Source organism: Salarias fasciatus, chromosome 6, assembly GCF_902148845.1.
Source record: "Salarias fasciatus chromosome 6, fSalaFa1.1, whole genome shotgun sequence".
NCBI classification, from domain to species: domain Eukaryota; kingdom Metazoa; phylum Chordata; class Actinopteri; order Blenniiformes; family Blenniidae; genus Salarias; species Salarias fasciatus.
Window position 1 is genome coordinate 7744484 of NC_043750.1, and position 22925 is coordinate 7767408.

At 49.5% G+C, this 22925-nt stretch overlaps 1 protein-coding gene across 9 annotated transcripts in view; it reads left to right on the forward strand.

The window, feature by feature from the left end:
• LOC115390166 (CREB3 regulatory factor-like) overlaps nucleotides 1–22322 on the forward strand; it is a 33614-nt gene extending 11292 nt beyond the window's left edge. For 7 of the 9 annotated variants that reach the window (XM_030093927.1, XM_030093933.1, XM_030093931.1 and 4 more), the window contains 5 exons: nucleotides 4507–4680; nucleotides 6589–6778; nucleotides 10091–10164; nucleotides 12899–13027; nucleotides 13198–15418. In XM_030093927.1, the coding sequence (XP_029949787.1) occupies nucleotides 4507–4680; nucleotides 6589–6778; nucleotides 10091–10164; nucleotides 12899–13027; nucleotides 13198–13313 (683 nt within the window). In that variant the 3' untranslated portion in view covers nucleotides 13314–15418. Of the gene's footprint in view, nucleotides 1–4506; nucleotides 4681–6588; nucleotides 6779–10090; nucleotides 10165–12898; nucleotides 13028–13197; nucleotides 15419–22303 lie in introns of those variants that run through there. The other 2 variants (XR_003931652.1, XR_003931651.1) reach the window with 2 other exon arrangements.
• The last annotated feature ends 603 nt before the right edge of the window (nucleotides 22323–22925 follow it).

Below are 22925 nucleotides of genomic sequence, written 5' to 3' on the forward strand. Positions count from 1 at the left end.
TCAGAGTTTGAGAAGACGCCTCCTTCAGCTCTCTAAAGGGAACGTGTGTGTTTTGATGCTAATGAAGAGACCTGCTAAGACCACCCCAACAAGCAGGAACCGTTTCCCACAGTGCAGTTCTCCATCTGGTTTTGTAGTCGTGGTCAGAGTTGGCCTGGAGGCCGAGGAACAAAGAGGTTTTTACTTTTCAAACAGTCCTGTGATAAAAACCTGACCTCGCTGATTAGCTGCTGAGTTTACCTGAAACTCAGAGTAAATGATCACATGAATTAAAACATGGCATCAAAACGTCTGTTCAGTAAATCAGCAGCGTCTCAGTTGGTGAAGTTGATCAGCTTGTTGTGGGTTCTATTCTCTGTCTTTCTGCCTGTCAGAGTGTCCTTGAGCCAAACTGCTCCATGGAGTGTGAATGTGTGTATGAATGGGTGAATGTGACTCGCAGTGTGAAGTGCCGACGGCGATCACTCGAACAGTGAAAAAGTGCTACATGGGTTAAAACCATGAACCATAAGAGTCACGCATTGAAAAAGTGATTTACTAGTGATAACAACCATATTATTGTGACCATTTGTCTTGATTTAAAAAACGGACGTGTTTTCACTTGAAACACGGTGTAAAAGTGGCCTTAATGTCTCCTCAATGTCACTTATGTGTTGAGTTTTTTATTTTTTGGCCACTTAAATGACATTTTCTACCATATTTGCACCAACCGTGTGTGTGAGGCTTTAAATAGGGAGGAATCGGGACGTTTGATTACTGAGCATTTCCACACTCACGCTGTGGCATATTTAATAACCCCTGATAATAATAAATACTAATAATAAAAATGTAACCAACCGTGAACACGGGATGCAGCGAGCTTGTTGCTCGTGAGCTGAAATAATTGGCTCCATCGTCTAAAAATATTTCTGTAATCTGTCTGTGACTCAAAGAGTAATTGCCTCCCTTAGATGTGCAAAAATATGCGTGATGGTGATAAATGATGGAGCTAATAATATCTAATATTTGCACATGATGTACTCGCACTTGCTCTGGATTGAAGCTTTTTTGTGAGTAAGAAGTTTAGGAAAAAAACAGCGTATCACAGAGAAGAGAGGCTTTGATTGAGCAGCGGAATTTATTTGCTGACAATTAAGAGTATAAGAAAAATCTATTCTTCTGAAGTTCGGCTTATGAAATCCCTTCACTCTGTGTCAAAATAATGAGAGCTTCAGCCGCCACGTCATGATGAACCTATAATAACACAACGATCAGCTCATGTAAACATATTCAAACTATGTAATTAATAATAATCAGCACGTACTGATTGCTAAGATGCTCATTAATTATAAATATATTCTGATTGTGTGGATCTATAATAAAAAATAATGAAGCTCTGATGGAGACATTATTCCAGAAATGTTTAATTACTGATAGAAGTGACGAGTACTAAGCTTCAGCTCCTTGTTGATACCGAGTACCGATACGATGCCATTTGGCCTGATTTATGCTCCTTATGCTGAAAACACATGAAAGCTGGGAGTTTTAGAAAAAATATGTCCACTGCGTCAACGCCGCGCACCTCCAACAGCCTGGAAGGCTTCAGGACGCTGCTGAGTCCAGATCTAGGGACCGAGCCGCCGTGTGCCGCCACACACTCCAACTCGCTGCTGAAGAGTGTGTCAGTCTGGCTTTTATCATGGTTAGCATGTAGCATCGCTGGTGTGTGAGTCCTGAAGCTATTCAGCATGTAGCATGTAGCATGTAGCATGTAGCATGGCTCTGAGGCCCGTCCTCCTGAAGCCACTGAGCACTGAACTAATGAGCGACATCGTTCTGATATTGAACCAATAACTGATACTGGTATTGATATCGGTGCAGGGATTGATACAGCATTCTATTCTATTCTGTTCTATTCTATTCTGTTCTATTCTGTTCTACATTGATTTTATCCTAAACGGTCAACCAAATATCTTCAACTGTTTGAAAAATATACACTTAAATATGACATTGTAGACCTGTGCACAGACTCCACAAGTAGAGAGCACTTAGTTCAAATGTTTTTTAGAATGTTTTGATGATTCCGGCTGGTTTTGCTTCTGAGAGTCGTGGTGAGACGATCTGTGTACTTCTGAGCTCTGAAAATAATGCAGAGTTAAGGTCTTGTCAGGCAACACCGAACGTTTTCGGAAAGTTGTTTTCCCCCGTTTCCATGGAGACCGAGTCGGAGTGTTTTTTTTAAACTATTTTTCATCTTTCATGGCAGCACCTCCGACGTCTCAGCGTTCTGTTCCGTCCCTCCTCTGAAGGAATTTGTTTCCAAAGTCAGTGTTCCTTTGAAATTTTTACAAGGCCCTGGCTCCCTGGTTTGGTGGGCAGGATTGGACCCTCTCGCTGGCTGGTTTTGGCCCACGGGCCACATCTACTTTGGTTTCACTGCAGCTGTTTGTTTAGATGTTCAGGCTCAGAAAACCCGGCGTGGACGGCTTTACCAGATCAGTGGAGACACCGGCTCACAGTCGCACCCCTGTTCTGTGGTGTGCATGGCCAGAACGCCGCCGGCGCAGGGCCGCACTCACGACGCAGACAGCTTCTTAACGTCACCTTTAGCTCTGAAATGCAGCTTTTCGGTCTGAATGTATCTGTGAAGCAGCAGTGGATGGAGGATCCTGTCAGTTTTAAGGTGATGTGAAGGAAAAAAAATGTTTTTAACTCATCTAACCTGTGCTTAATGACTTTCGGAGCGGCGGCGTTCCTGGCACGGTTAATAAAACGCCGTAATGAAACCATTAGCGCCTCGGAGCCGCCTAATCCTTCAATAATAAACCGAACACGGGTGAAACCGTGAAGGCTGCTGCTGCCGAGCAGAGCAGAGCAGAGCGGAGGACACCGGTCCAATCATCAGCAAATCTCTGCGAGGTAATGGAGAGGCGGCGCTGCTCGGCGGCCGGCTCGGCCCCAGACGCCGGCTGTGGCTCAGATTTCAGGACGCCATTGTGGCTCTCCATTGTGATGCTGCTGCCTGGTTTCTGTCTCACCCAGTCTGCAGGACGGCCGCAGAGCTGTCTGTGAGACTGGACAGGGGTGGGTGTGGGTGTGTGTGTGTGTGTGTGTGTGTGTGTGTGTGTGTGTGTGTGTTCGCCAGGTATTAATGCCGCAGGCGCCTCAATCTGTTCGCACACTGACAATACGGCGACACACAGAAAGCAGGTCGCAGCCATGGAAATTTTGACATTTTAAAGTTAAAAGCCTGTTTAAAGTTCAGACACATTGAGCACGGCGAAAAACTCATTGTAGAAATAAACGATAATATAATAATGAGGCACTGTCAATACAGGAAAGCGATAATAGAATGAATTATTATGAATATCCCGTCCACTGTGACGACTTTTGATACACAAACTGCACAAAAGCTGCATTTATTTCCAAGTAATGTTTATGTTTAATTATTACAGTTTACACTGCAGGAGTTATTTATGATCCTGATTTATGTCAAAACTTACTAGATTATTGGCAAAATGTTATTATGACAATGACTCAGATGGTTTTATTACATCGAAAAAGGCCAAAATTATTCTGATACTGGCTTTGATGTATTGAAAAAAGTTCTTTATTACGCTTCATGTTGAGATGAAAGGATGGAGGGTTATGAGGCTGCAGACCAGACAGGAGAACATGTTACATAACCTCTGTGTGTGTGTGTGTGTGTGTGTGTGTGTGTGTGTGTGTGTGTGTGTGTGTGTGTGTGTGTGTGTGTGTGTGTGTGTGTGTGTGTGTGTGTGTGTGTGTGTGTTCCGTGCCCAGCCATCACTCTCCGCTGTGTGGCGTTCCCGGTGTCTCTCGCTCGCTCTCTCTCTCTCTCCTCTGAGCTTCTTCTATTATTTATGGCTCCGTTATCGGCGGCGGCGCTCGCCTCGGGCTGATCTCCTGATCCGTGCACGTGCGTGTGCCAGCCGGCGTGCGCTTCGGGCCTGTGGCGGCGGCGGCGGCTTTGTCTTGGGGACGTGCAGGTTGTGTGTTCGTGGATTAGGGCTCGCAGTGCGATTTCTCAGCAGGCAAACCGAAGCGTTAGTACCTGGCGGTAGTGCTGAGGGTTCAGCCGTCGGCCGGCCGTCTCGCCAGCCCACCTCCTCGCCCTCCGACGAGCACGTGGCTGATTTCATCAGCTGATTCTGGCGCACCGTCTGCACCACATTACAACTGATTTCATTCTTCGCCACCAAAGGAGAAACGGGCAGAAACGTGGACCAGCGTGAGCAACGTGAAGCGCTGCATAGTGTGGAATGAGAGGAGACCAGGAGTCGTATGCAGACATGACTGCTGCCTGATCTTCCTGAGTTTTCTCAATCCGAGATGAAGCCATCGTCTCCCGACGTGACAGATGATCAAAATGGACGGTTTAACATCAGCGCTGATCACAAAACCAGCAGAATCAACGCAGCTTGAGTTCCTTTCACACTGAGAGTCAGGTTCACTTCTGTTTTTTTTCCCTTCTCTGTGTGTGTTTGTGTGTGTTTCTGAAAGCAGAGGTGGAGGCGGAGCCGGCCAGGCAGCCCGGCGAGCGTCCGTCCAAGCGGCGCTGCTTCTGGGAGTACCGGCGGTCCCGGGAGTCGGCCGCGAAGAAGAAGCTGGGCGGCGACGTGCACTGGTCCCTGTCGTGGAGCTCCAGCACCCTGCCCAGCACGCTGTACCGCCGAGAGGGTGAGCGCGCCGCCGGAACGGCCTCCGTCGGATGTGAAATGGTGGGGGTGAAGCAGGAAGCGAGCCGAGTGCGTTCCGGCGGCGGGAGGCTTCAAAGCGGCGCGCTCGCTGCAGCCCGGCGCCGCGTCCCATTTTCCCTCTCATGTGACTGGAATCAGACCGGGACCCTCGGGCGTGTGCCCTACATACCACTTTCATGTCAAAATGTGAATTTTAGAGGTTCAGAATCAAACGGCGGGCACAGCTGCAGCAACACTCGTCCAGACACACACATCCATCTCTGACGTTCGTGGGAGTAGTTTATTATCACTGATACGATCAGACTGGTGAGTGTGTTCATGTGGACGGAGAACCACAAACAGAGGCACCAATTCGCTCGAAGCATGAAAAACTTTGAGCCTGACCTTTGCTTGTTTGCCTCTTGTTTCCTGAACGGAGTCTTTGGGGAGCGGTTTGGATAGGCACTGGGGACGGACGGCAGACGTCTGACTTATCTGAGAAAACTCAGGCTTTGTCTGGACGGAGCAGCGGCTCGGTCTGTGGCACATTCCCTCCTTCAGATGTGGCAAACTTTGCTTTCCACATCGTGTTGATTAGATAAAAGGCTCCAAGTGAAGGACAGACAAAACAACGAGGGCAGCAGGCCTGGTCTGGTTACCGCTGAGGCTGCACAGGATTCCTCAGATTGACCGTCGCTGGGACATTAAAATGAACAGAATAATCTCAATCTGAGGAAGTGACCGCTTCATACACGCTTACATGCAAACGCATTTCACCCGTCATCTGGAGCTTTGCTGTCCTCGACATTTCGGATTTTCAGAAATAGTCAAAACTCTGAGCTGAAAACAGATAAAGAAGGTAAAACAGCTGAAGGAGCCAGGATAGCTGGAATTGATTCAAATGAATATCACGGCGCAAACTACTCATAGTCAACAACACAGGAGAAATGGAACAAAGTGACTGAAAAGGTTGGTATAGAGGGAAAGAAAGGGAAAAAACGATAGCAGGGCTAAAAGTGCTCTAACGTGAGGAAACACGGCAGCTATGAGTGACCAAAGAGACGAAAATAAAAAAAATAATAATAATAAAAATCAAGCATGAAAATCCATGAAGAAAAATCTTTCAAAATAGCTCAAAAAGCTGAAAATATAATGAAATATATTTAATTTGTATCAACAACACCTCATGAATCCAACCTCAGTTTTCATTTGGACATCTGCTTCTTTTAGATGGTTTTAATTCATTTCTGATAGTTTACATGTTTTGTGGCTCCAGGCAGATTTTATTTAGTGGAAAATCATAAAAATGACTAGCTTGATCATAAAAGTTGTTGAAATCTGGCATGGAGAATGTGGAGATTGGAATGCAGTTATTTAAAGAAAGAGGAACATTTTCAGTTGGAAATGGATCTAATCTAATTCAATAGTTCAACATTATCTCGAAGAACAGCTGTCAGAAACACGAGAATCAAGAAAACCTGATCAAAAACTTCAAAGTCAATATTCCGTTCGTCGTGACAGATGCTGACGGGGCCAAGCGAAAGAGCACTGTTACTTAAAAGAACAGAAACATGGCCATCATCTGCATAAGTGTTGAATTTGAGAGAGAATTCCTGCGTAGGGTGTGTTCTCCTGATACAAACACTTATGCAGACGATGTTAATATCTTCATTCATTGACAGAACAGTGCTCTTTCTCTCGTCCCTTTACTCCGGCGGTGACAGGAACCGGTTTTTTCAGCACTTTTTTTCTCCTAAAAGCCAAAGACATTTGCTGATGAGTTGTTTTTGTTCTCCTTTCTTTGATTTTAGGTGTAATTAGATTCTGTTAGAATCTCTCAGTTTGGACTCTGAGGTTGCTGACAGGAAGTTCGAGATCAGTCCGCTTCATCTCACTGTCTCTTGTTCAGGGAAAAAAGGGCGCCGCAAAGCTCGCAAAACCGACGCCAGCGACCTGACGCCCAACCCTCAGAAGCTCCACAACATCGGGGAGCAGCTGCAGAAGCTCAACGCCGCCATCGACGGCATGGGTCCCGTCAACGAGCTGCCCGCCGTGGCGCGAGCCCGATCCCGCAAGGAGAAGAACAAGCTGGCGTCCAGGTGAGACGGCGGAACCTCCGGAGTGGCTTCAGCCTTTCAGAGCGTTTTATCGCTGACGGAGAAGGTGAATCCTGGAGGATTCTGAACTGTTCGGAACTCTGAACTGAACTCTGGAGGTTTTCCTGCGGCCCGTCAGCAGCGTTCTGCTGTCAGAGATGCCTCGTGGCTCCAGGCGGTACAGACCTCCGTGCTCTGATATGGAAGGAGCTCGGTGGAAATGCACCGGTGTCGGGTTGATACGACCCGGTCAGTGTTAACGTCCACAGCAGGCAGATAAGTCAGGGGACGAGCGAAGGAGTTATCGGTACTGCCGAGGAGCTGAAGGTTAACACTGTTCTTGTTCTCGTCCTTCAAAAAAGTGCCGTCAGTAGATACTGATTCCCAATATAAGTCACAGCTTGCTGAAACACAGTTAAAGAAGCAGTGTTGTCCCGAAAATCCTCTACTTTTTCATGTCACCATGAAAGAAACAGGAAGAAAGCAGGAATGTATGAAAAGCGGCCTCATGGATGATAGATGTTGAAGATGTTGTGGTCTGGTTGAACTTTTGAAGGTAAATTTTGAGCGGATTGCAGTGAGAAACATGTTTCTGTATACAGTTTACAGAATACATTAAATGCTTCTGACGGGGAATCGGTGGTGTTTACAGCGCCCCGCATTTTTGTTTCGACACGTCAGGAAGGATTTAGTACGGAGGAAGCCGTCAGAACGCAGCCGCTTCTCACACGTCTGCCTCTTAAAGACGTGAGGGACGGTCCCTCGGAGCGACTGGGGCTTTGAGGCGGTCGATCGGCTCTCTCGAAGGAGGTTGCCTCGGACGCAGCGGTGACGGGGCGAGCGAGCGAGCGAGCGGCAGACGGAGGGAAAACCAGAGAGGCAGAGCGGCGGCGGCGGGAAGCAGGATGAAAGGTGAATGGGAGGAAATCAGGCAGGATTGAGGAGCGAGATGAAGAGAGACGGATGGGTCACGGAGAGTTCATCTGTGGAGGAGGCGGAGGGGGGAGGGGAGGGGGGGGGTTTCAGGACATTATTACAGGCAGTTTAAAGAGGAGGGGGACTCTGGGAATATCTTGTTATTCCAAACATATATTAAACACGACACAAACACACCATCCATTAGAAAGCTGGCAGGCAGATGAAAGCGGGAGCGAGCAGACCGAAGCCGGCGGAGGAGAGGAAGTTTACTGTAGTGTGACTGAGTTCATGCTTTCATTGGATATGCAGGAATTCCTTCTGTAAAGACTCTTCCTCTTTTGTGCGGTCACGTTTGGGCCCGGGTCCGGCTGAGCCGTGGGATTACTCCGACCGCCTCCGGACCTTCTGTCCTCTCCACGTCTGAGACGACCTGCCGGCGGCGCTCGGCTCCCCGGCAGGTCGGCCGTGAACACCCCTCAATGGACGGGGTTGTGTCTGAGACGCCGGCGAGCCCGGGGGCTTTCCGTCGCTTTGGAATCCTCTGCAGAGACGGACATGTTCGTCTGCGGCTGCACTGAACCGAAGCCAGCGCTCCGGCAAACAAAGCCATTCCTGTGAGCTTTCCCCCTCCGAGCCGCTCTGTTTACTCAGGCCTCGTCGACAAAACGCCTCCTGTTTGTGTTTTCCTTTCAGAAATCTTTCACATTTATGTCACGACGGCGGAGACACGGTTCTGCTCCGCCATATGCAGCGGAGCCGTGCGCCACGGCGTTTGCTCAAGGGCAGCGTTTCCACCGTCGACACGGAAATGGCGGCCGAGCATTTCCAGAAAGTTGCGTTTTCACCTGTTTACATGACGGTGGAGTCGGAGCGTTGTCACAGCGTTCTACCTGAGACGTTCTTCCCGTTGTCATGGAAACGGAAACCTCAAACACAACATAGGTTTTAACTCTCCCGACAACGTTTTGTGAACGGCGCCAAATTCCTCCTTTCAATAAACAAACATTTCAGTTGAGACTAAATGAAAAGTATTTCCAGTAAAATAATTGTAGTTTCGGCGCTTTAAACATCGTTCCTCTTCAGTGTTGTCCGTATTTCGATCCATTCAGTATTTTAACGGTGAACAGTTCCTTCAGACAGCTGATGAAGGACGAGCCTCTTTCTCTCCACAGTTTCTTTAAATCGTAAATTGTTCTGAATGAAAGAGCCTGCTCACTTCAGGCCTGTGTTTTTTCCCTTTGTGCTGCTCGGTGAGTCAAGCAGAGCGAAAACGCCGTAAATGTTAAAATCTGTCCTGGCTGATCTTTAGACAATGATGGCTGCCTGGACTGAATTCTTTGATAGTTAATCGATACCCAGGAGAGGAAGCAGCCCTTTCCTACAGGAGAGTACACAGTCGGGGCTTTTTCATTGGCTCACTTCTGATCTGCAGCTCTGGAGATAAAAAACACAATAAATACAATTAAAATCTGAAAAGGTTGAACATGCAGTTCAAGCAAGGAAAAACTCGCTAAAGCGAGTCGATCGAAACTGGAAACGGGAGTCTTCTGTTGTGTTTTGTATCTGAAAATGCAACGTTTTGAAAGCGACTCCCAGGGTGCAACTTTTTGTCAAAACCAAACTTGATGAATGAATGATTGAGCAGAGGGGAATCATGCAGACGGCTGTTTCCAGGCGTTCAGGACGAGCGGCCGCGGCCTCCTGCCAAACCGGCGCTCTCGACTTTCACCTCTCAGGCGGCCCCTGGCTGCTTTTCATTCAATTAAATCAATTTGCAGCTGTGGGTAATCCATCACTCTGAAAAGCACGACTTCCACGGGGCTATTTCTGGATCGGCATCGAGCGCAGGGCCTGCTTCAACACCGCTGTATCTCTAATCGCATTTTCAAGTCTGAGAACCTGTGTGCTGCATCTGAACGTCCTCCTTGTCTTCCCGGCTCCTGCAGTCGATAGAAACAGAAACGTTAAATCCTGGCTGAGACGCCAGCGGAGCACCACCGACCTGCAGCGTTTAGTTTCCTTGAGTTTGGTGCGTCTGATTCGCAGCTGCGGGAGGAGAGGAAGTCCCAGCGAGAGGCGTTAATATTTAACAGGCATTGATCGCGTTATTCCCTTTTCCCTCTCCACGCCGAACGCTGCGACGCCCGACAGGCCGCGTCCTCCCCGAGTCGCAGTGTCAAATGGTGCCTCAGTGATGTTTCTCTGTCGATCTGCAGTCTCACTTTCGGAAAAGCCCCCCCTCCTCCCCCCTCCTCCTCCTCCGCTCGTCGCTCTCCAGCTGCTCGCGCTGCGAGCCAGCAGCCGCAGTAACAAGATCACGCCGAGATCAACGGGAATATCAGAGCGGGGTTTCCTGTTGCCGAGAGTGACGGCATTTTATTTTCTTGTGTTTTTCAGGGCCTGCCGGCTGAAGAAGAAGGCCCAGCACGAGGCCAACAAGATCAAGCTGTGGGGGCTGAACCAGGAGTACGGTCAGTACCGGAGAAGTGACGACAGCGGCAGCATTCGCAGTTCGTTGTTCGGCATCAGCGGCTGCCTCGAGTCTTCTAATGACGCCAGAGTGTGTTTAATCACCTGCTCTGAGAGAGCGGGCTGACACCAGCCCTCAAATGGTCATAAGGAGACTGAGGCTGGTGTCAAATTACACGCATTAAGCTTTTTGGAGTCTGCCTCGTCGGAGACGTGTAGCTTTTGGTGGAGGAACGCACGGCGCTGAAGAAATCATTTATTCATGAAGCGAAGGAGCTGAAGCGAGGATGAGACGCCAACAGCGGATGATTAAACCGCAGATTATCACAATCCAACCGTAGTGGTCGTTTCCATGATGAGGGAAGCTGCGTATCTTCATAACGCGCCTGTCTGCGTTCAGCAGTGTGTTTCTGCTCCCGACAGAAAAAGAGCAGGACGGGTGAAGGGAAGGGGGAGCTGTGGAGCGGTGGTTTCTCTCGGTCCTTCTGGGTGTTTGTGTTGGATAGAAAGGGGAGTTTTTGGGGTCTGGATGTTGCCTGATTCTCCACAGCGGCTGAGAACCAGGTCATTCATCAGGACGTTCAGCTCTTCCTCGGGAATATCAGAGATTTCCTGCTTCAGTCCCGTTTCGTCGGGAATTTAATGATTTTTTAATTGAATCGGTGGAAGAGCGGTGGAGCCGACTCTTTCCAAGCACCGCTGGGTTTCGAAAATAAAGCACAAATCACAGGACCTGAGCGAGGGAGCAGACTGGAAGATGCTGTGTTTAAGGACTCAGACGACTGTGGGAAGCAGCCAGCGGACCGCCGAGCAGCGGCGAGCGCTGCGATCCAGGGGAAGCTGGGGGGGTGTGGCTTCACCTTCACGCCGACAATCAACACCTCCACCCTGCCAAGGCTTTCCCCTCCCTCCTCCTCCTCCTCCTCCTCTCTGGTTCAGCCTCTTTGCATTCCCGCCTCCCCAGCATCCAACTGCCTTTTGTCCCTTTCTTCTCCGAATTTTTCAGCATTCCAGTCATTCCTGCTCCTGGCCCGGCGTTTCAGCGCCGAGGCTTTACTTGTGGCTCCCCGCAACTTTTTTGTCCTTTTGGCAGAGCTCCAAGACACACAAGGCTCAACCTCACACATTCCCCTGCTTCCTCCTGTGACTCCCTCTCCGCCGCGCCGACCCGCCGGCCCGTCCTCCATGCTGCTCTGCTTCGCCGGACTTTACATCCACACAAAACACGTTTTCACATTCAGCACCAAACTTCCAGAAAGCGGACGCTTGGAGCCGTGCCAGGCCTCTGTGTGTGTGTGTGTGTGTGTGTGTGTGTGTGTGTGTGTGTGTGTGTGTGTGTGTGTGTGTCAGAAGGGGGGTGGTCAGACCCCCTGTGGTCCGCCGCCCACACACACACTCCCTGCTGAGACAAAGGCCGGACAAAAGCGGATTCTCATCAGTTTGGAGAATAATGTACGCTGGCAGGAGGGCTGCACGGCGCTGTCAGGTCACATGACCTGCGAGGAGGAGGAGGAGCCTCCGTCAGAGGAACTCCTCAGAACTGAACATGAGGTGAACTACGACCATTTTATTTGATCCGATATCAGTTCTGTGTTCTAGGAGAGAGTTTCCACACAATCATATTCGTGCAGTAAGCACAAAGTGTAAATAAGCTTCCATCAGTGAATGGACACTGATGGAACGCAGTGAGATCTGGGACTTCTTCTGGCACTTTGTGGGCAGATTGAATGTTTCGCTGCTCCAGCCTTTATTTGTCGGTGATTGTTTTGCCTCCAACTGTTGGTGAACACACAGCAGTCTGTTGGGGATTAGATGACACACAGCTAATGACTGTAGTCGGTTTAAATACATTCAAACCATTCATCATGGGCTCTTTAAAAAAAAACATGAATTTCATCAGTTCAGGTTTTAAAAAGAGAAGAAGAGACGGGGTGTGAACAGTGGACACGGCCGGTGTTTAGTCAGGCCATTTAGGCAAAAAATAAATCTGTGTTTGTTGGTCTGTCTTGATGTCGGGTGAGCTTCGGATGTTCCGTGGAGCACGGTGGAGGGAGCATCATGCTTTGGGCTGCTGGCTGCACCGTGATCTGAACCGCTTCCCTTCCGCTTCACTCAAGCTCAGTTGAACTTGATCCTGGTGCAACAGGAAATGAGTCCGGTCAGATCCAGACCTGAATCCAGCCCGGCCGCTGTGGAACGAGCCGTCCAGCGCAGAGGTCCAGAACGCCTCCCGAGTGCTGCTCAGCTCTGATCAGCCGCTGCTCCAAGACCCTCGTTGACGTTATTGCCGCCAAAGGAGGACGGAGCGGCCGTTAAATCCACGGCCGAGTCGATCTTTACGGCAACACTGGGAGTGTTTAATGGTGTTCATTAAAGACGAGGATTGTTTGGTGAAGCAAACTGTTCACATGAGTCTTAGAGATTCATCACATTTACAGGAAACCAAGAACTACGGCGAGTTTTCATCCTGTTCGACCTTTCGGCCCCCGCTGCCCGTTTCCCCCTCAGTTTGAACTTGAAGCCTAATTTTAGGCTCTTCAAAACAAACATCCTCTTTGTTCCTGCATCCAAATCGGCCGTCTGCTTCAGAAATCTGGCCCCGATCCTCAAGAAGGCTGGATTTAGCATTGCGTTGGCACGGATTTCAAAACCTGTCCGGTTTTTGTTTTTTCTCCTTCTCTTTTCTTAATGACACGGCAGCATGTTCTCTGACTTCCGCTCTGCTTTTCCCAACAGAGAACCTGCTGGGCGCTCTGCTGCGGATTAAGGAGGTGATCAGGCGGCGGGTGGAGAGCAGCGAGGAGGAGGACACGGACGAGCGGGGGATGACCCAGCGCCTGGAAGACATCCTCCGGGAGTCCAGCGGTGAGACCGCCGCTCGCTTCACCTCTTCCAGCGAGGAAAACCGTTCTTATATAGCCGCAAGGCGTGCGCATGCCTTCAGACCCCCGGTGGATGTGTGTGTTTCAGCGTGAGGGCTTGTTGTGCCGCTGGAGTGTTTGTGGTCTCACGTCGGTTTCCCACGACCCCTCCAGGTCCTCTGGTCGCCGGGCGGACCAAAGACTTTGTGCAGAGGATTCTGGCAGCGAGCGCTGGCAGCCAGAGCCAGCGGCGAGACCCCCCACCGGGAGGAGACCAGGCGGCGGGGTAACGCCGAGCCGAGCCGAGCCGACCCACCCGCTCCCGACGCCCCACTATTGTATGTTTGGAATAAGAGGCGGAGAAGCTGGGAGAGAAGAGGAGGACGGAGGAACCTGAACAGAAGGGTATTGAACTGCCCCTCCCCCCCTTGCTTCCTCTCCGGTCTTCTCCGAACAGCGGCCGCCTCCACCAGGCCGCCACCGCTGCTGCTGCTGCTGCTGCTGCTGCTGCTGTGTAGTCTGTGTTTTCCGTGTGTGTGTGTGTGTGTGTGCGAGTGTGTGTGAGTGTAACATAGGGTATGAGCGTGCATAGTGTCCCTCTCTCCCTCCGTGTGCTGTACTCGTATCCCATCGTGCCTATGAATAGACATTGCACTGTTTTGTAGACGGTAGTTGTCGGCAGGGGGGCCGGTAGTGAGCCGAGGGCGAGGGGGCATCTGAGGATAGAGGAAGTCCTAAAATAAGGAAGTGGGAGGAGCCCGGGCCTGGAAAACAAAGAAGGGGGCGTGTCTCCTCTGACTTTCCGTCTTTGTGGATCCTGGCCGGGCTCCGGCAGAAGCCCTGCAGAGCGTTTCCAGTCCCGACCCCAGACCGGCTGTTTATAGAAGCCTGCCTGTGATGGAAAAAGTCCTCGGAGCTTTAATCAACCCTTATTACCCCCCCACCCCCCCACCCCCCCACCCCCCCACTGAAAAAGATAAAAAGAAGCCGCACCTTAATCCAAACTGACCAAAGATATCCACTGGGACACCAAAACCTCTCACTGCTTCACATACTGCCAGCGCCCCCCCCCCCCCCCCCCCCCCCCCCACAACACAAGAAGTGACTGATGGTCATGTTTACCCGCACCTTTCCTTTCAAGATGATCCTTCTAGATGCACTACCGTCGCGGATCTGAGGGACGTGGACGTCCCGGCTCCTCCGGCCGGTCTGCAGCGGCTCGGCTCTGACCCACACAGACGATAAAAGACACCAGAAAAGGGAAGCGTCCTCAGTGCCTTCCCCGAGCCCTCTCCTCAACCCCTGACCCGATCATGTAGCGCAAACTTCCTGAACTGCAACGACAAGTAGAGAAGCAGAAGAAGAAGGAAAAAAAAAAAACAAAAAAACAAAAACACTTGTAGATGTTAGAGAGCAGATGAGTGGAGGGGTCCGTGTCCACGCTGCGCCTCGCTCCCGCCGCTGGCGCCCAGTCTCAGTACATCCAACCTGACCGTCACCTTGGTAACGGGAAGAAGGAGGAGCCACTGGCCCTCATCAGGTCAGGTGGAAATCGTGAAACAGAGACGGAGAAGAGGCTGAATGTCGCTGAGTGTTTTTAGAAATCACTCCAGTCCGCTTAAACCAATGGCTTATGTTTTTTTTTTTTTAAGAAACAGAACCAAATATGGAATGTTTGTACTTTGAAATGACTCGAAAGCGTTTTTTAACCAAATGAAATAAATTAAGTCTCACTGTGATCCTCACCTTGGAGTTTACCGTATTTTCTCCACTATCAGTCACACCGAATGAGTCACGAAGAGAAAATACGAAAAATCTTCCTGTTTTCTGCTGCACATTTCAATATATCAGAGTTTTTTTTTTCTTTTTGCCGACATTTTGCTCATCTCTCAGAGAAGTACGGTAATCGTGGAGGTTTTTCTGTGATACTGTAGCAGCAATTTTGTCGTCATATGGAGACACCCAGTGGTCCCAGGTGGTATTTACCACTGCATGTTTAGATCACATGACCAATCAAACAACAACAAAGTGTGTGACTCATAATCTGGAAAATACAGTATTCCTCCAGTGGTGGTCAGCAGTACCAGAGCTGGCCTAGACCAAAAAAACAACATAGGCCATTGGTTTAGGACGCCGTCGATGTGATTATGTGAAGATGTTAGAAAGTTTCCAGCTGATGTTGTGATATGATTCTTAGTGCGGAATCATAGAAACAAGCCAGCACTTCCTGACGTGCTAGCAATGAGTGGAGCGCTGTCCTCTGAGCTCTTCACCTTCACCCCTTCTGTCTGTTCAGCCAGAAAATGCTAAATATATATATAAAAAAAAAACAAAAAAACACTGCCTTTTTCAAAAAGCCACAGTGAAAACACAACATGGCAGCTTTGACAGTGCGGTGTCTCTCAAACGCTTTGGGACACCCTGTCAGCGTTTTCTGGCAGAAACACCCAGCGCCCTGTTTACATGGCAATGATTTCAAATGAAAACGCAAAACTTTCACAGCTTACCGGAGCGGCGCCGCCGGAAACGCACCTCACAGCGTTCAGATGCCGTCGTGTAGACGGGCGGAAACGAGACTTTCTGGAAACGCTTGGCTCCGTCCAAACCAGAGTCCGTGTTCTCACCTTTATTATTGTTCGTAGCGTATTGTGTGTGTGTGTGTGTGTGTGTGTGTGTGTGTGTGTGTGTGCGTGTGCGTGTGCGTGTGCGTTCTTGTATTTCTATCCTTGTTGGGGCCAAATGTCCCCACAAGGATAGCAAAACGTGGAACGACGTGCCTTGTGGGGACCTTTTTCCGGTCCTAAGTAGGAGAAACAGTGTTTTCTTGACCATGTTGTTGTTACTGAAAAAAGTAAAAGTGCAAAAACATTTCTTTAGGGTTAGGCTTTGTTGTGGTGTGGGTTAGGGTTAGGGTAAGGGTCAGGGTTAGGGGCTAGACATGAATGGGAGTCAATGGACGGTCCCCACGAGGATAGAAATACAAGACTGTGCGTGTGCGTGTGTGTGTGTGTGTGTGTGTGTGTGTGTGTGTGTGTGTGTGTGTGTGTGTGTGTGTGTGTGTGTGTGTGTGTGTGTGTGTGTGTGTGGTTTCATTACCAAACTAAAAACGGCACCCACTAGTGGCCCGGCATGCTAACTTCATCGTTTTTCAGCCTTTATGTCATTTCCATTTAAACAAACATGGTTTTTAAAACGTTGTCGTGTAAACGAGAAACTGTGTTTCCACTTGAAACGTTGTCGTGTAAACGGGGCCTAAATCCTGGAGAAAATGCAATGTTTTCTCTCTTTCTGTACGGCTGCTAAACACAAACCCTGTTTGTGTTTCCTGCTTGGAAGAAAAAAAAAAGCATTATATCCCCATCGCTCACGTGGTAAAAGCCACGTGGATGTGTCTTTATACAGCACCTTTCCAGGGACAAAAAACAGCACCGTGGACACGGGCCCAATCTGTTTTGTTTGTTTGTTTCTTTGTTTGTTTGTTTTTATTCTGATAATCTTGTTGTTTGGCGATGCCATAACCCACCAAGTGGGTGTTAGTCGTGAAATCTGCCTTTCTTCTCGTGGTCTTTGCTCAGAGCTGTAGACCAACCTGTCCACGCTCTCTAAACATTGTTGGACATTAAACAAACACACACGAAAACGTCTAGGACCCTTTGAATTGCACTGTGGTAAAGAGCGACTAGCTAAGCACCTTTTGAAAAGCGACTCCCATCCTCCGAAAGAGACGGAACACAAGCTGGGCGCTCTGTGACTGACTGCTGGTTTCGGCCGTTTGAGCGCGGTGCTACTATGATGAAAAAGTGTTTTCAGAAAACAAACAGCAATGCAAAACTGGGCATGAGGCAGAAACTGCTGACTGGGTTTTGGCCTGCGAGCACGCCGTGTTGTAATAGGCAGTCTGTTTGCATAATGACGCCTTCTGAAGTGCCTGGAGCCGAAAGTCACAGAGACCTGTGTCATTATGCCTGATCTTAAATCCTATTAGAAGGTAAAACTTCACCCATGACTGCTGCGCCGGGCTCGGCCTCACTTGACTTTTCCAGAGAGAGCGGGGGAAGCAGGCTCATTCAAGGTCACGGTCAGCCCGAAAGAAAAAACTGAACCCAAATATTTTTCTTTCCGATTAAACTTACATGGAAAGAGTAGTTGGCAGCGGTTCCTATGAACATCATCTCTGGGAAGTATACGTAGAGGAGCGGCTGTTCGCTGAGCAATTGTTTTTCAACCTTGACGAGCTCCCATCTGGGCGGCTTTCCAACCCCGCTGCCGCCGCCGCCGCTGCTGCTCTGTAACAGTTTCCTCCCTCCCTCCTATGGAAAATCCATTTCCTGTCCTCCGCAGAAGGGGAGCAGTTAACCTTAAACTCTTCACCTCCTGACGTCCCGCTCGCGGTCACTCGCTGAAAGCTGCCGCTTTGCGAAGGGTTCAGGCCGGTTTGCCGAGTTTCCGTAGCCTTTAAATTCTGGGAAATGTAGCTATGAGTGTAAAACCGTAGTGTAAACAGAAGATTCCTGCCTCTCAGCCGGGAGCGCTGCTTTAAGCGCCGATGCCGACGGCAGATAATCCTCGGCTTTATGGGAAAATGAAGACAGTATGACGTTCAGATGAGTTTGATAAGTGTTGAACTTAAACATCTGTGGAGCCGTCGTCAGTTCGTCTACTTCAAACTCGAACTTCCAGCATCACTGCCAGAAAGCAGCGTCCAACGCTTGTAATTTGACACCAGCCTCGTCTGCCTGCAGCTGATTACCTAAAATTACATCCCTGTCACTTTGTCTAATACCTTTATTCGACTAGAATACCGCTCAATTATTTCACTTTGTGAATGCACATAGAAGCAGGGGCTGGTAATTTGACGCCAGCCTCATTGCCTTGTCTGCTGCGTGCTTTATTTGCCCCATGAAAAGCTGGCATTTCGTCCAAGAATTGTTCAAGCCTAAGCATTTATATGTTGACAAAACGTAGCAGTCCTTGTTATTTGACACCCTCCTCGTTGTTGTATGTGCTGTGGCATTGCCTGCAGCTGGATGGAAAAACATCATCCAAAACCTCTATTCAGTGCGAACATGAAGTAGCATGTCCTTGTTATTTTACACCCTCCTCATGGATCCATGAAAAACCCCAGATTCTCCCTCGAAACGTTCGCCCGGTGACCACATTCAGTAGCAGGTTCTTGTAGTTTATCACCAGCCTCTTTCTTGTTGAAGCTCAGCTCAGTGTCCCTCTGTGGACAGATTCCAGCACCCTGCTTCCTCCCGAGCAGCGTGAGACGTCGTCACGGCGCCGGCAGCCACCGTGCCGCCAAACAAAAACCGAGGAAACTCCACAGAACAGCTGCTGGGTTCTCCGGGGTTCGACCCGTCGACCACCCACCTGCCGCGTCGCACAGGGACCGACGCTTCCCGGGTTCAGGGGAGCGATTCCTCTAACCCACTTGTACAAATCTTTCTCAGTAGTTTCCCTTCTTCCCCGGTTACGTAACAGAAAAACACCATCTGCTGTGTACATTGGTCTATAAGCCAAGAGAGCCGAGCTGAGGAGAAAGCTGTTGTAACACGGCGAATCCCTGAATCACGCCCAAACAATGAACAGCGGAGGACTTTGTCACCGAGCTTCCAGTGAGCCCCGAGCGCTTGTTATCTCCAGCACATCAATAACAGAGAAAGAACCGCAGAGCTTTAGCGGGAAGCGCCCGCGCTCGCATTCCTGGTGCCGTTTCCCAGAACATCTGTTTGCACCTGGAAGCAGGGGGCCGATCCGTGTGGGGGCAGTGGGGGGAGGAGGGCGGACCGAAGCCACATGAAGACGTCAGCCGCTCCTTTGTTTCACCGGTTTTACGTGACAGCCGGCCGAGACGCAGCGGAGCTTCCAGAGAGCTCGGCAGCTCTGACCTAATATGGAGGGTGACTCAGCAGAAAGACGGCGATTCTTATCTGTGCCGCTTCCTGGTGGGCTGCCGGCGCACGGCGAGCAGGACAGGCCCTGAGAAAAAGGAATCCTCCAGTTTAGATTGATCTTTGAGCCGAAAGCTCGACCCGGGTCAGTTGAGGCGACGATGATTTGAAGGTTTTGTTGAATAATCGGTTGGTGGAGCTGGAGCCAGAGTTCATCAGAGGTCATCGTTCCGTCACTACACGATTCTGAGAACATCACAAGACACTTGATCAAAGCACAATGCTGCTATTTAGAAAACCTCCAAAAAAAAGATTTGTATCACATTTTATAGCAGGAAAACGTAATAAAGATGAGTTTAATAAGGACATGCTCTCCTGGCAATAAAGTGCTCACTAGTAGAAGCAGCGAAACGTTACTGTCATGTCCGATGTTTTTACTCTTGGTCACAGCTGAGTGTCGATGGGAGAAGTTTACACAGCAGTTTCATGTAAAACGCTGACAACAAAGTCTGTTTTTCATCCATGTGAAGGATGTCGTTTAAGGTTATTGGGCGGCAGACCCCCCAATGGGAAACCAACTTCAATAAAAACTGCTATGATGATCAGATCTACACATTTACATATTGATTAGTTATTCCAAACTGAAACATCTCACTGAAGCTGGTTAATTTGGTCTAAACTGAGTTTTTTCCAGCAGTGTGACGGCGAAGCTTCCTTCCTCAGTCGTTACCTAAACCTCACTTGATCCAAGTTAAACACTCCGTGAGGATGGACATAAAAATGGAAGTATAAAGTTCCCTTTATGGATTTCAGAAGCGTCATTATTGTGTGAGCGAACACAGTTTAAGATACGACGACAGGAAGAGATGACTGAGAGGATTACGTCCCCCTCTGTGGACAGACGGAAAGCAAAGCAGCTGCAAACGTTCAATTTAATTTCCTTGTAACGCAGCAAAAACAGCTGTGATTGAGAGTGGAAATGTGGCTGTTGAAAGATGCACTGCCTGAAGACGCTCTGCTCAGAAATGCCCCCGGTGGGTATTCAAGCCACGATTACACCCGATGATAAGTCGTTTGAGCAAGTCAAGCCACTGAGCAGAGCCGTTTCTCCCGTTTCCTCCTTCATTGCTGGTGATAAATGGAGGAGGCGACCGGGATCCATCTGTTCGTCGTGGAGGTAGAGCGATGCAGGGGCAGGAAAAAAGCAGTCCGCCACCGTCCCGGTGGGGTCCTGTGGAGGCGTTGAGGGCCTGAATAGACCCATCAGTAAGCTGACCCTGGTGGGACGCCGCTGACCTCCGGCTGCCCGTCCCCACTCCGCTCCACCGCGCACATTGTTGGAGACACTGAGGCGTCTCTGGTTTCAAAGGCGACGGGCCTCCGGGCGGACGAGGCCGCTGGAAACGGCACTTAGACGGAGGAAGGGGGGGGTGTCGTTCATCCCAAACCTTTTAATCCCCACGCCCGGCAGCCCCCGCCCCGCCGTCACGCTCTCCGACAGCTGCAGAGCGCCGCGCTCCAGCGGCTCACGTCTTCATGTGCTCTTTCACCTGGAAGCCTGGCTCTGCCAAGGTGTCAGATTATCGCCCTTTGCTTTTTAGTGACTGACTCTCGCTCCGGTTAAAGAAACCTCTCATTATTATAACCTGATTACTTTCCAAAGCTCAGACTCGTTGAGATCATGGAATTGCTCACGGTTCTAGGACTTATGGGGTTTTTGATTTGAAAGCTTTCTTTTATTTTGATTTCTCAGCTTCAGTTCCCCAAAGCTGCTGTCATGCGTTATCCAGGGCTTGTAATTCGACACCAGCCTCGTCTTCTTACCTGCTGCTTGAATCGCCTTTCGGCTCGTGACCAAATCCTCGAAGAGCAGTCGTCACTTTGTCCCAAACTGCTGCTCTGATCACTGCAGCAGGTAACCCGATAAATGAATCCTCGTCCAAAGCCGCTGCTTAGCAGTGTAATTTGACACCAGCTTCATGGTCCTACGTGCTGCTTGTATTTCCTGATGACGAGCTGATGCCACCTTGACCAAAATGTCTTCAAACTGAAACTGCGTAGCCCAACAGTATTGCAACACCTGCTTGTAATTTGACACCAGCCTCGTTGTCTTGCCTGCTGCTTTTCATTGCTCGTCTGAAGCTCATGACCAAATAAGAAATCCACGGCGAGCTGGCTTGACCAAAGCAGAATTCTGTGATCTGTAATTTGCCGCCAGCCTCGTTGCATCACCCGCTGATTGCAAAGCCCAAATCAGAGGAGCATTAAGAAGAGATCTGTGACAACGAAAGAATCTCACCCGAAACCAGCAGGTGGGATGTAGCTGGCGCTTGTAATTTCACACCAGCCTCACAGGCGTGTAAATGACAGAAAGCATCAGAGCCGACGTTCACACGCCGAAAACAGTTTTCTGTGTACAGCTAATGATAAAACAAAAACTTTTTTCTTTTTTTTTTTAAATCACCCAGTAAATTTGAACAAATGAAAGAATCCCACATTTCATTCTGGCTGAAAATGCTGGAGAGTTTAGGGAAGATTGTTTGCTGCTAACTGTGGTGAAAAAGCTCAAGCTAGCAGGACTTTCTGACAAAATTCAGCTCTGATGTTGTTTTATGAAGAAAATAGAGGCTTTGTGCGTCCTCTGGTTTCCGGAGGAGGCTGCAGCTCGCCGCAGGCTGCATCTCTTTAGGGGGCGGAGCCTCTTTTGACCATAGAGACCGTGGAGCGTGGCGCTATGTGTGTCTCCAACCAAAACCGAGTCAGTCGTTCCTGTCGAGCGGAAACCACAGTCCAGTGGTAAACGTTAGCAGGACTTAAGAGCGAAGCGGTGAAGTCGTCCGGCGTCCAGATCCTGGGGGGAGACGACAGAGTGAATAATGACTTCCCACAGCGGCGGGAGGAGAAGGAGAACAAACCAAGAGACTAGCAAACATTCCACATGTCCAATACTGTACAGCAACCCCCCCCCCCCCCCGTCTGTCTGTCCTCCAATAACCCAGTAACCCCAATACTACAGTAATACTCTGGACCTGTTAACACATTAACACATCTTTATGTACAACTCCTTCGTCAGTAAGTAACCTTTAAGATAATAGTACAAAACAAAAGACAAAAAAACAAAAACAAGAAGTGCCGTACAAATAGAAGCCTAATATTTTTTGTTCTTGTTTTGTGTGAGTGTAACTGTACACCTGTATAATGTATATTTTAATATTTATATGCAGCTGTTGTATTAAAGTATATTTTTAAAATAAACTGTGTTGCCTCCGTGTCTTCTGTGTGTGTGTGTGTGTGTGTGTGTGTGTGTGTGTGTGTGTGTGTGTGTGTGTGTGTGTGTGTGTGTGTGTGTGTGTCCGTCCCACTGCGCGGGGAAATTGGCCTTGAAGAGTGTGTCTCCACAGCTCCTTTGTGCTGGGCGTCTGGAGGTGACGGCGTGACCGATGGAGGGTGTCGCTCTGTCCCCGCCGCCCGGCGCTGCTCGGCAGGATTCACACCGAGGGGAGAGCGGTGCGGCGTGGCGCCCCCAGCAGGCCTCACCGGGCTCCTGCGTCCATTATGAAGGCATTGGGATTCATTTTTACGTAACTCCATCCTGAAGGGGTGTCTTTGGCGTCCGCGGGACCGGCGGTCGGCTTCCCGGTGCAGTTTCACCCTCAGCTCAGCGTCGTCTTACGTAAGAGCGAGTGTTGAGCAGCTCGCAGCTTCCTCCTGCCAAGACACACTGATGGGTTTGTTATGGAGTACGCGTGAACGGAACAGAAGCTGCGTCCGTCGTCAGAACCACTTTGAACAGATGAGGAAGTGAAGCCGATCAGAAACACTCTTCTCTAAATCTGCATCCAGAGAAACTATTAGTCCAGAAAATGACTCCCATCTCAACACGAAGCTCATTCTGACGAAACCTTGTAGTGTAAAACCCAGCGAGGCATCCTGAGGGTTTCTGCTTGGCTGCTGCATCATGCATGTTGTTACTGACTCGTCCTGACAGCGTGGCTTCAGGCTGATGCT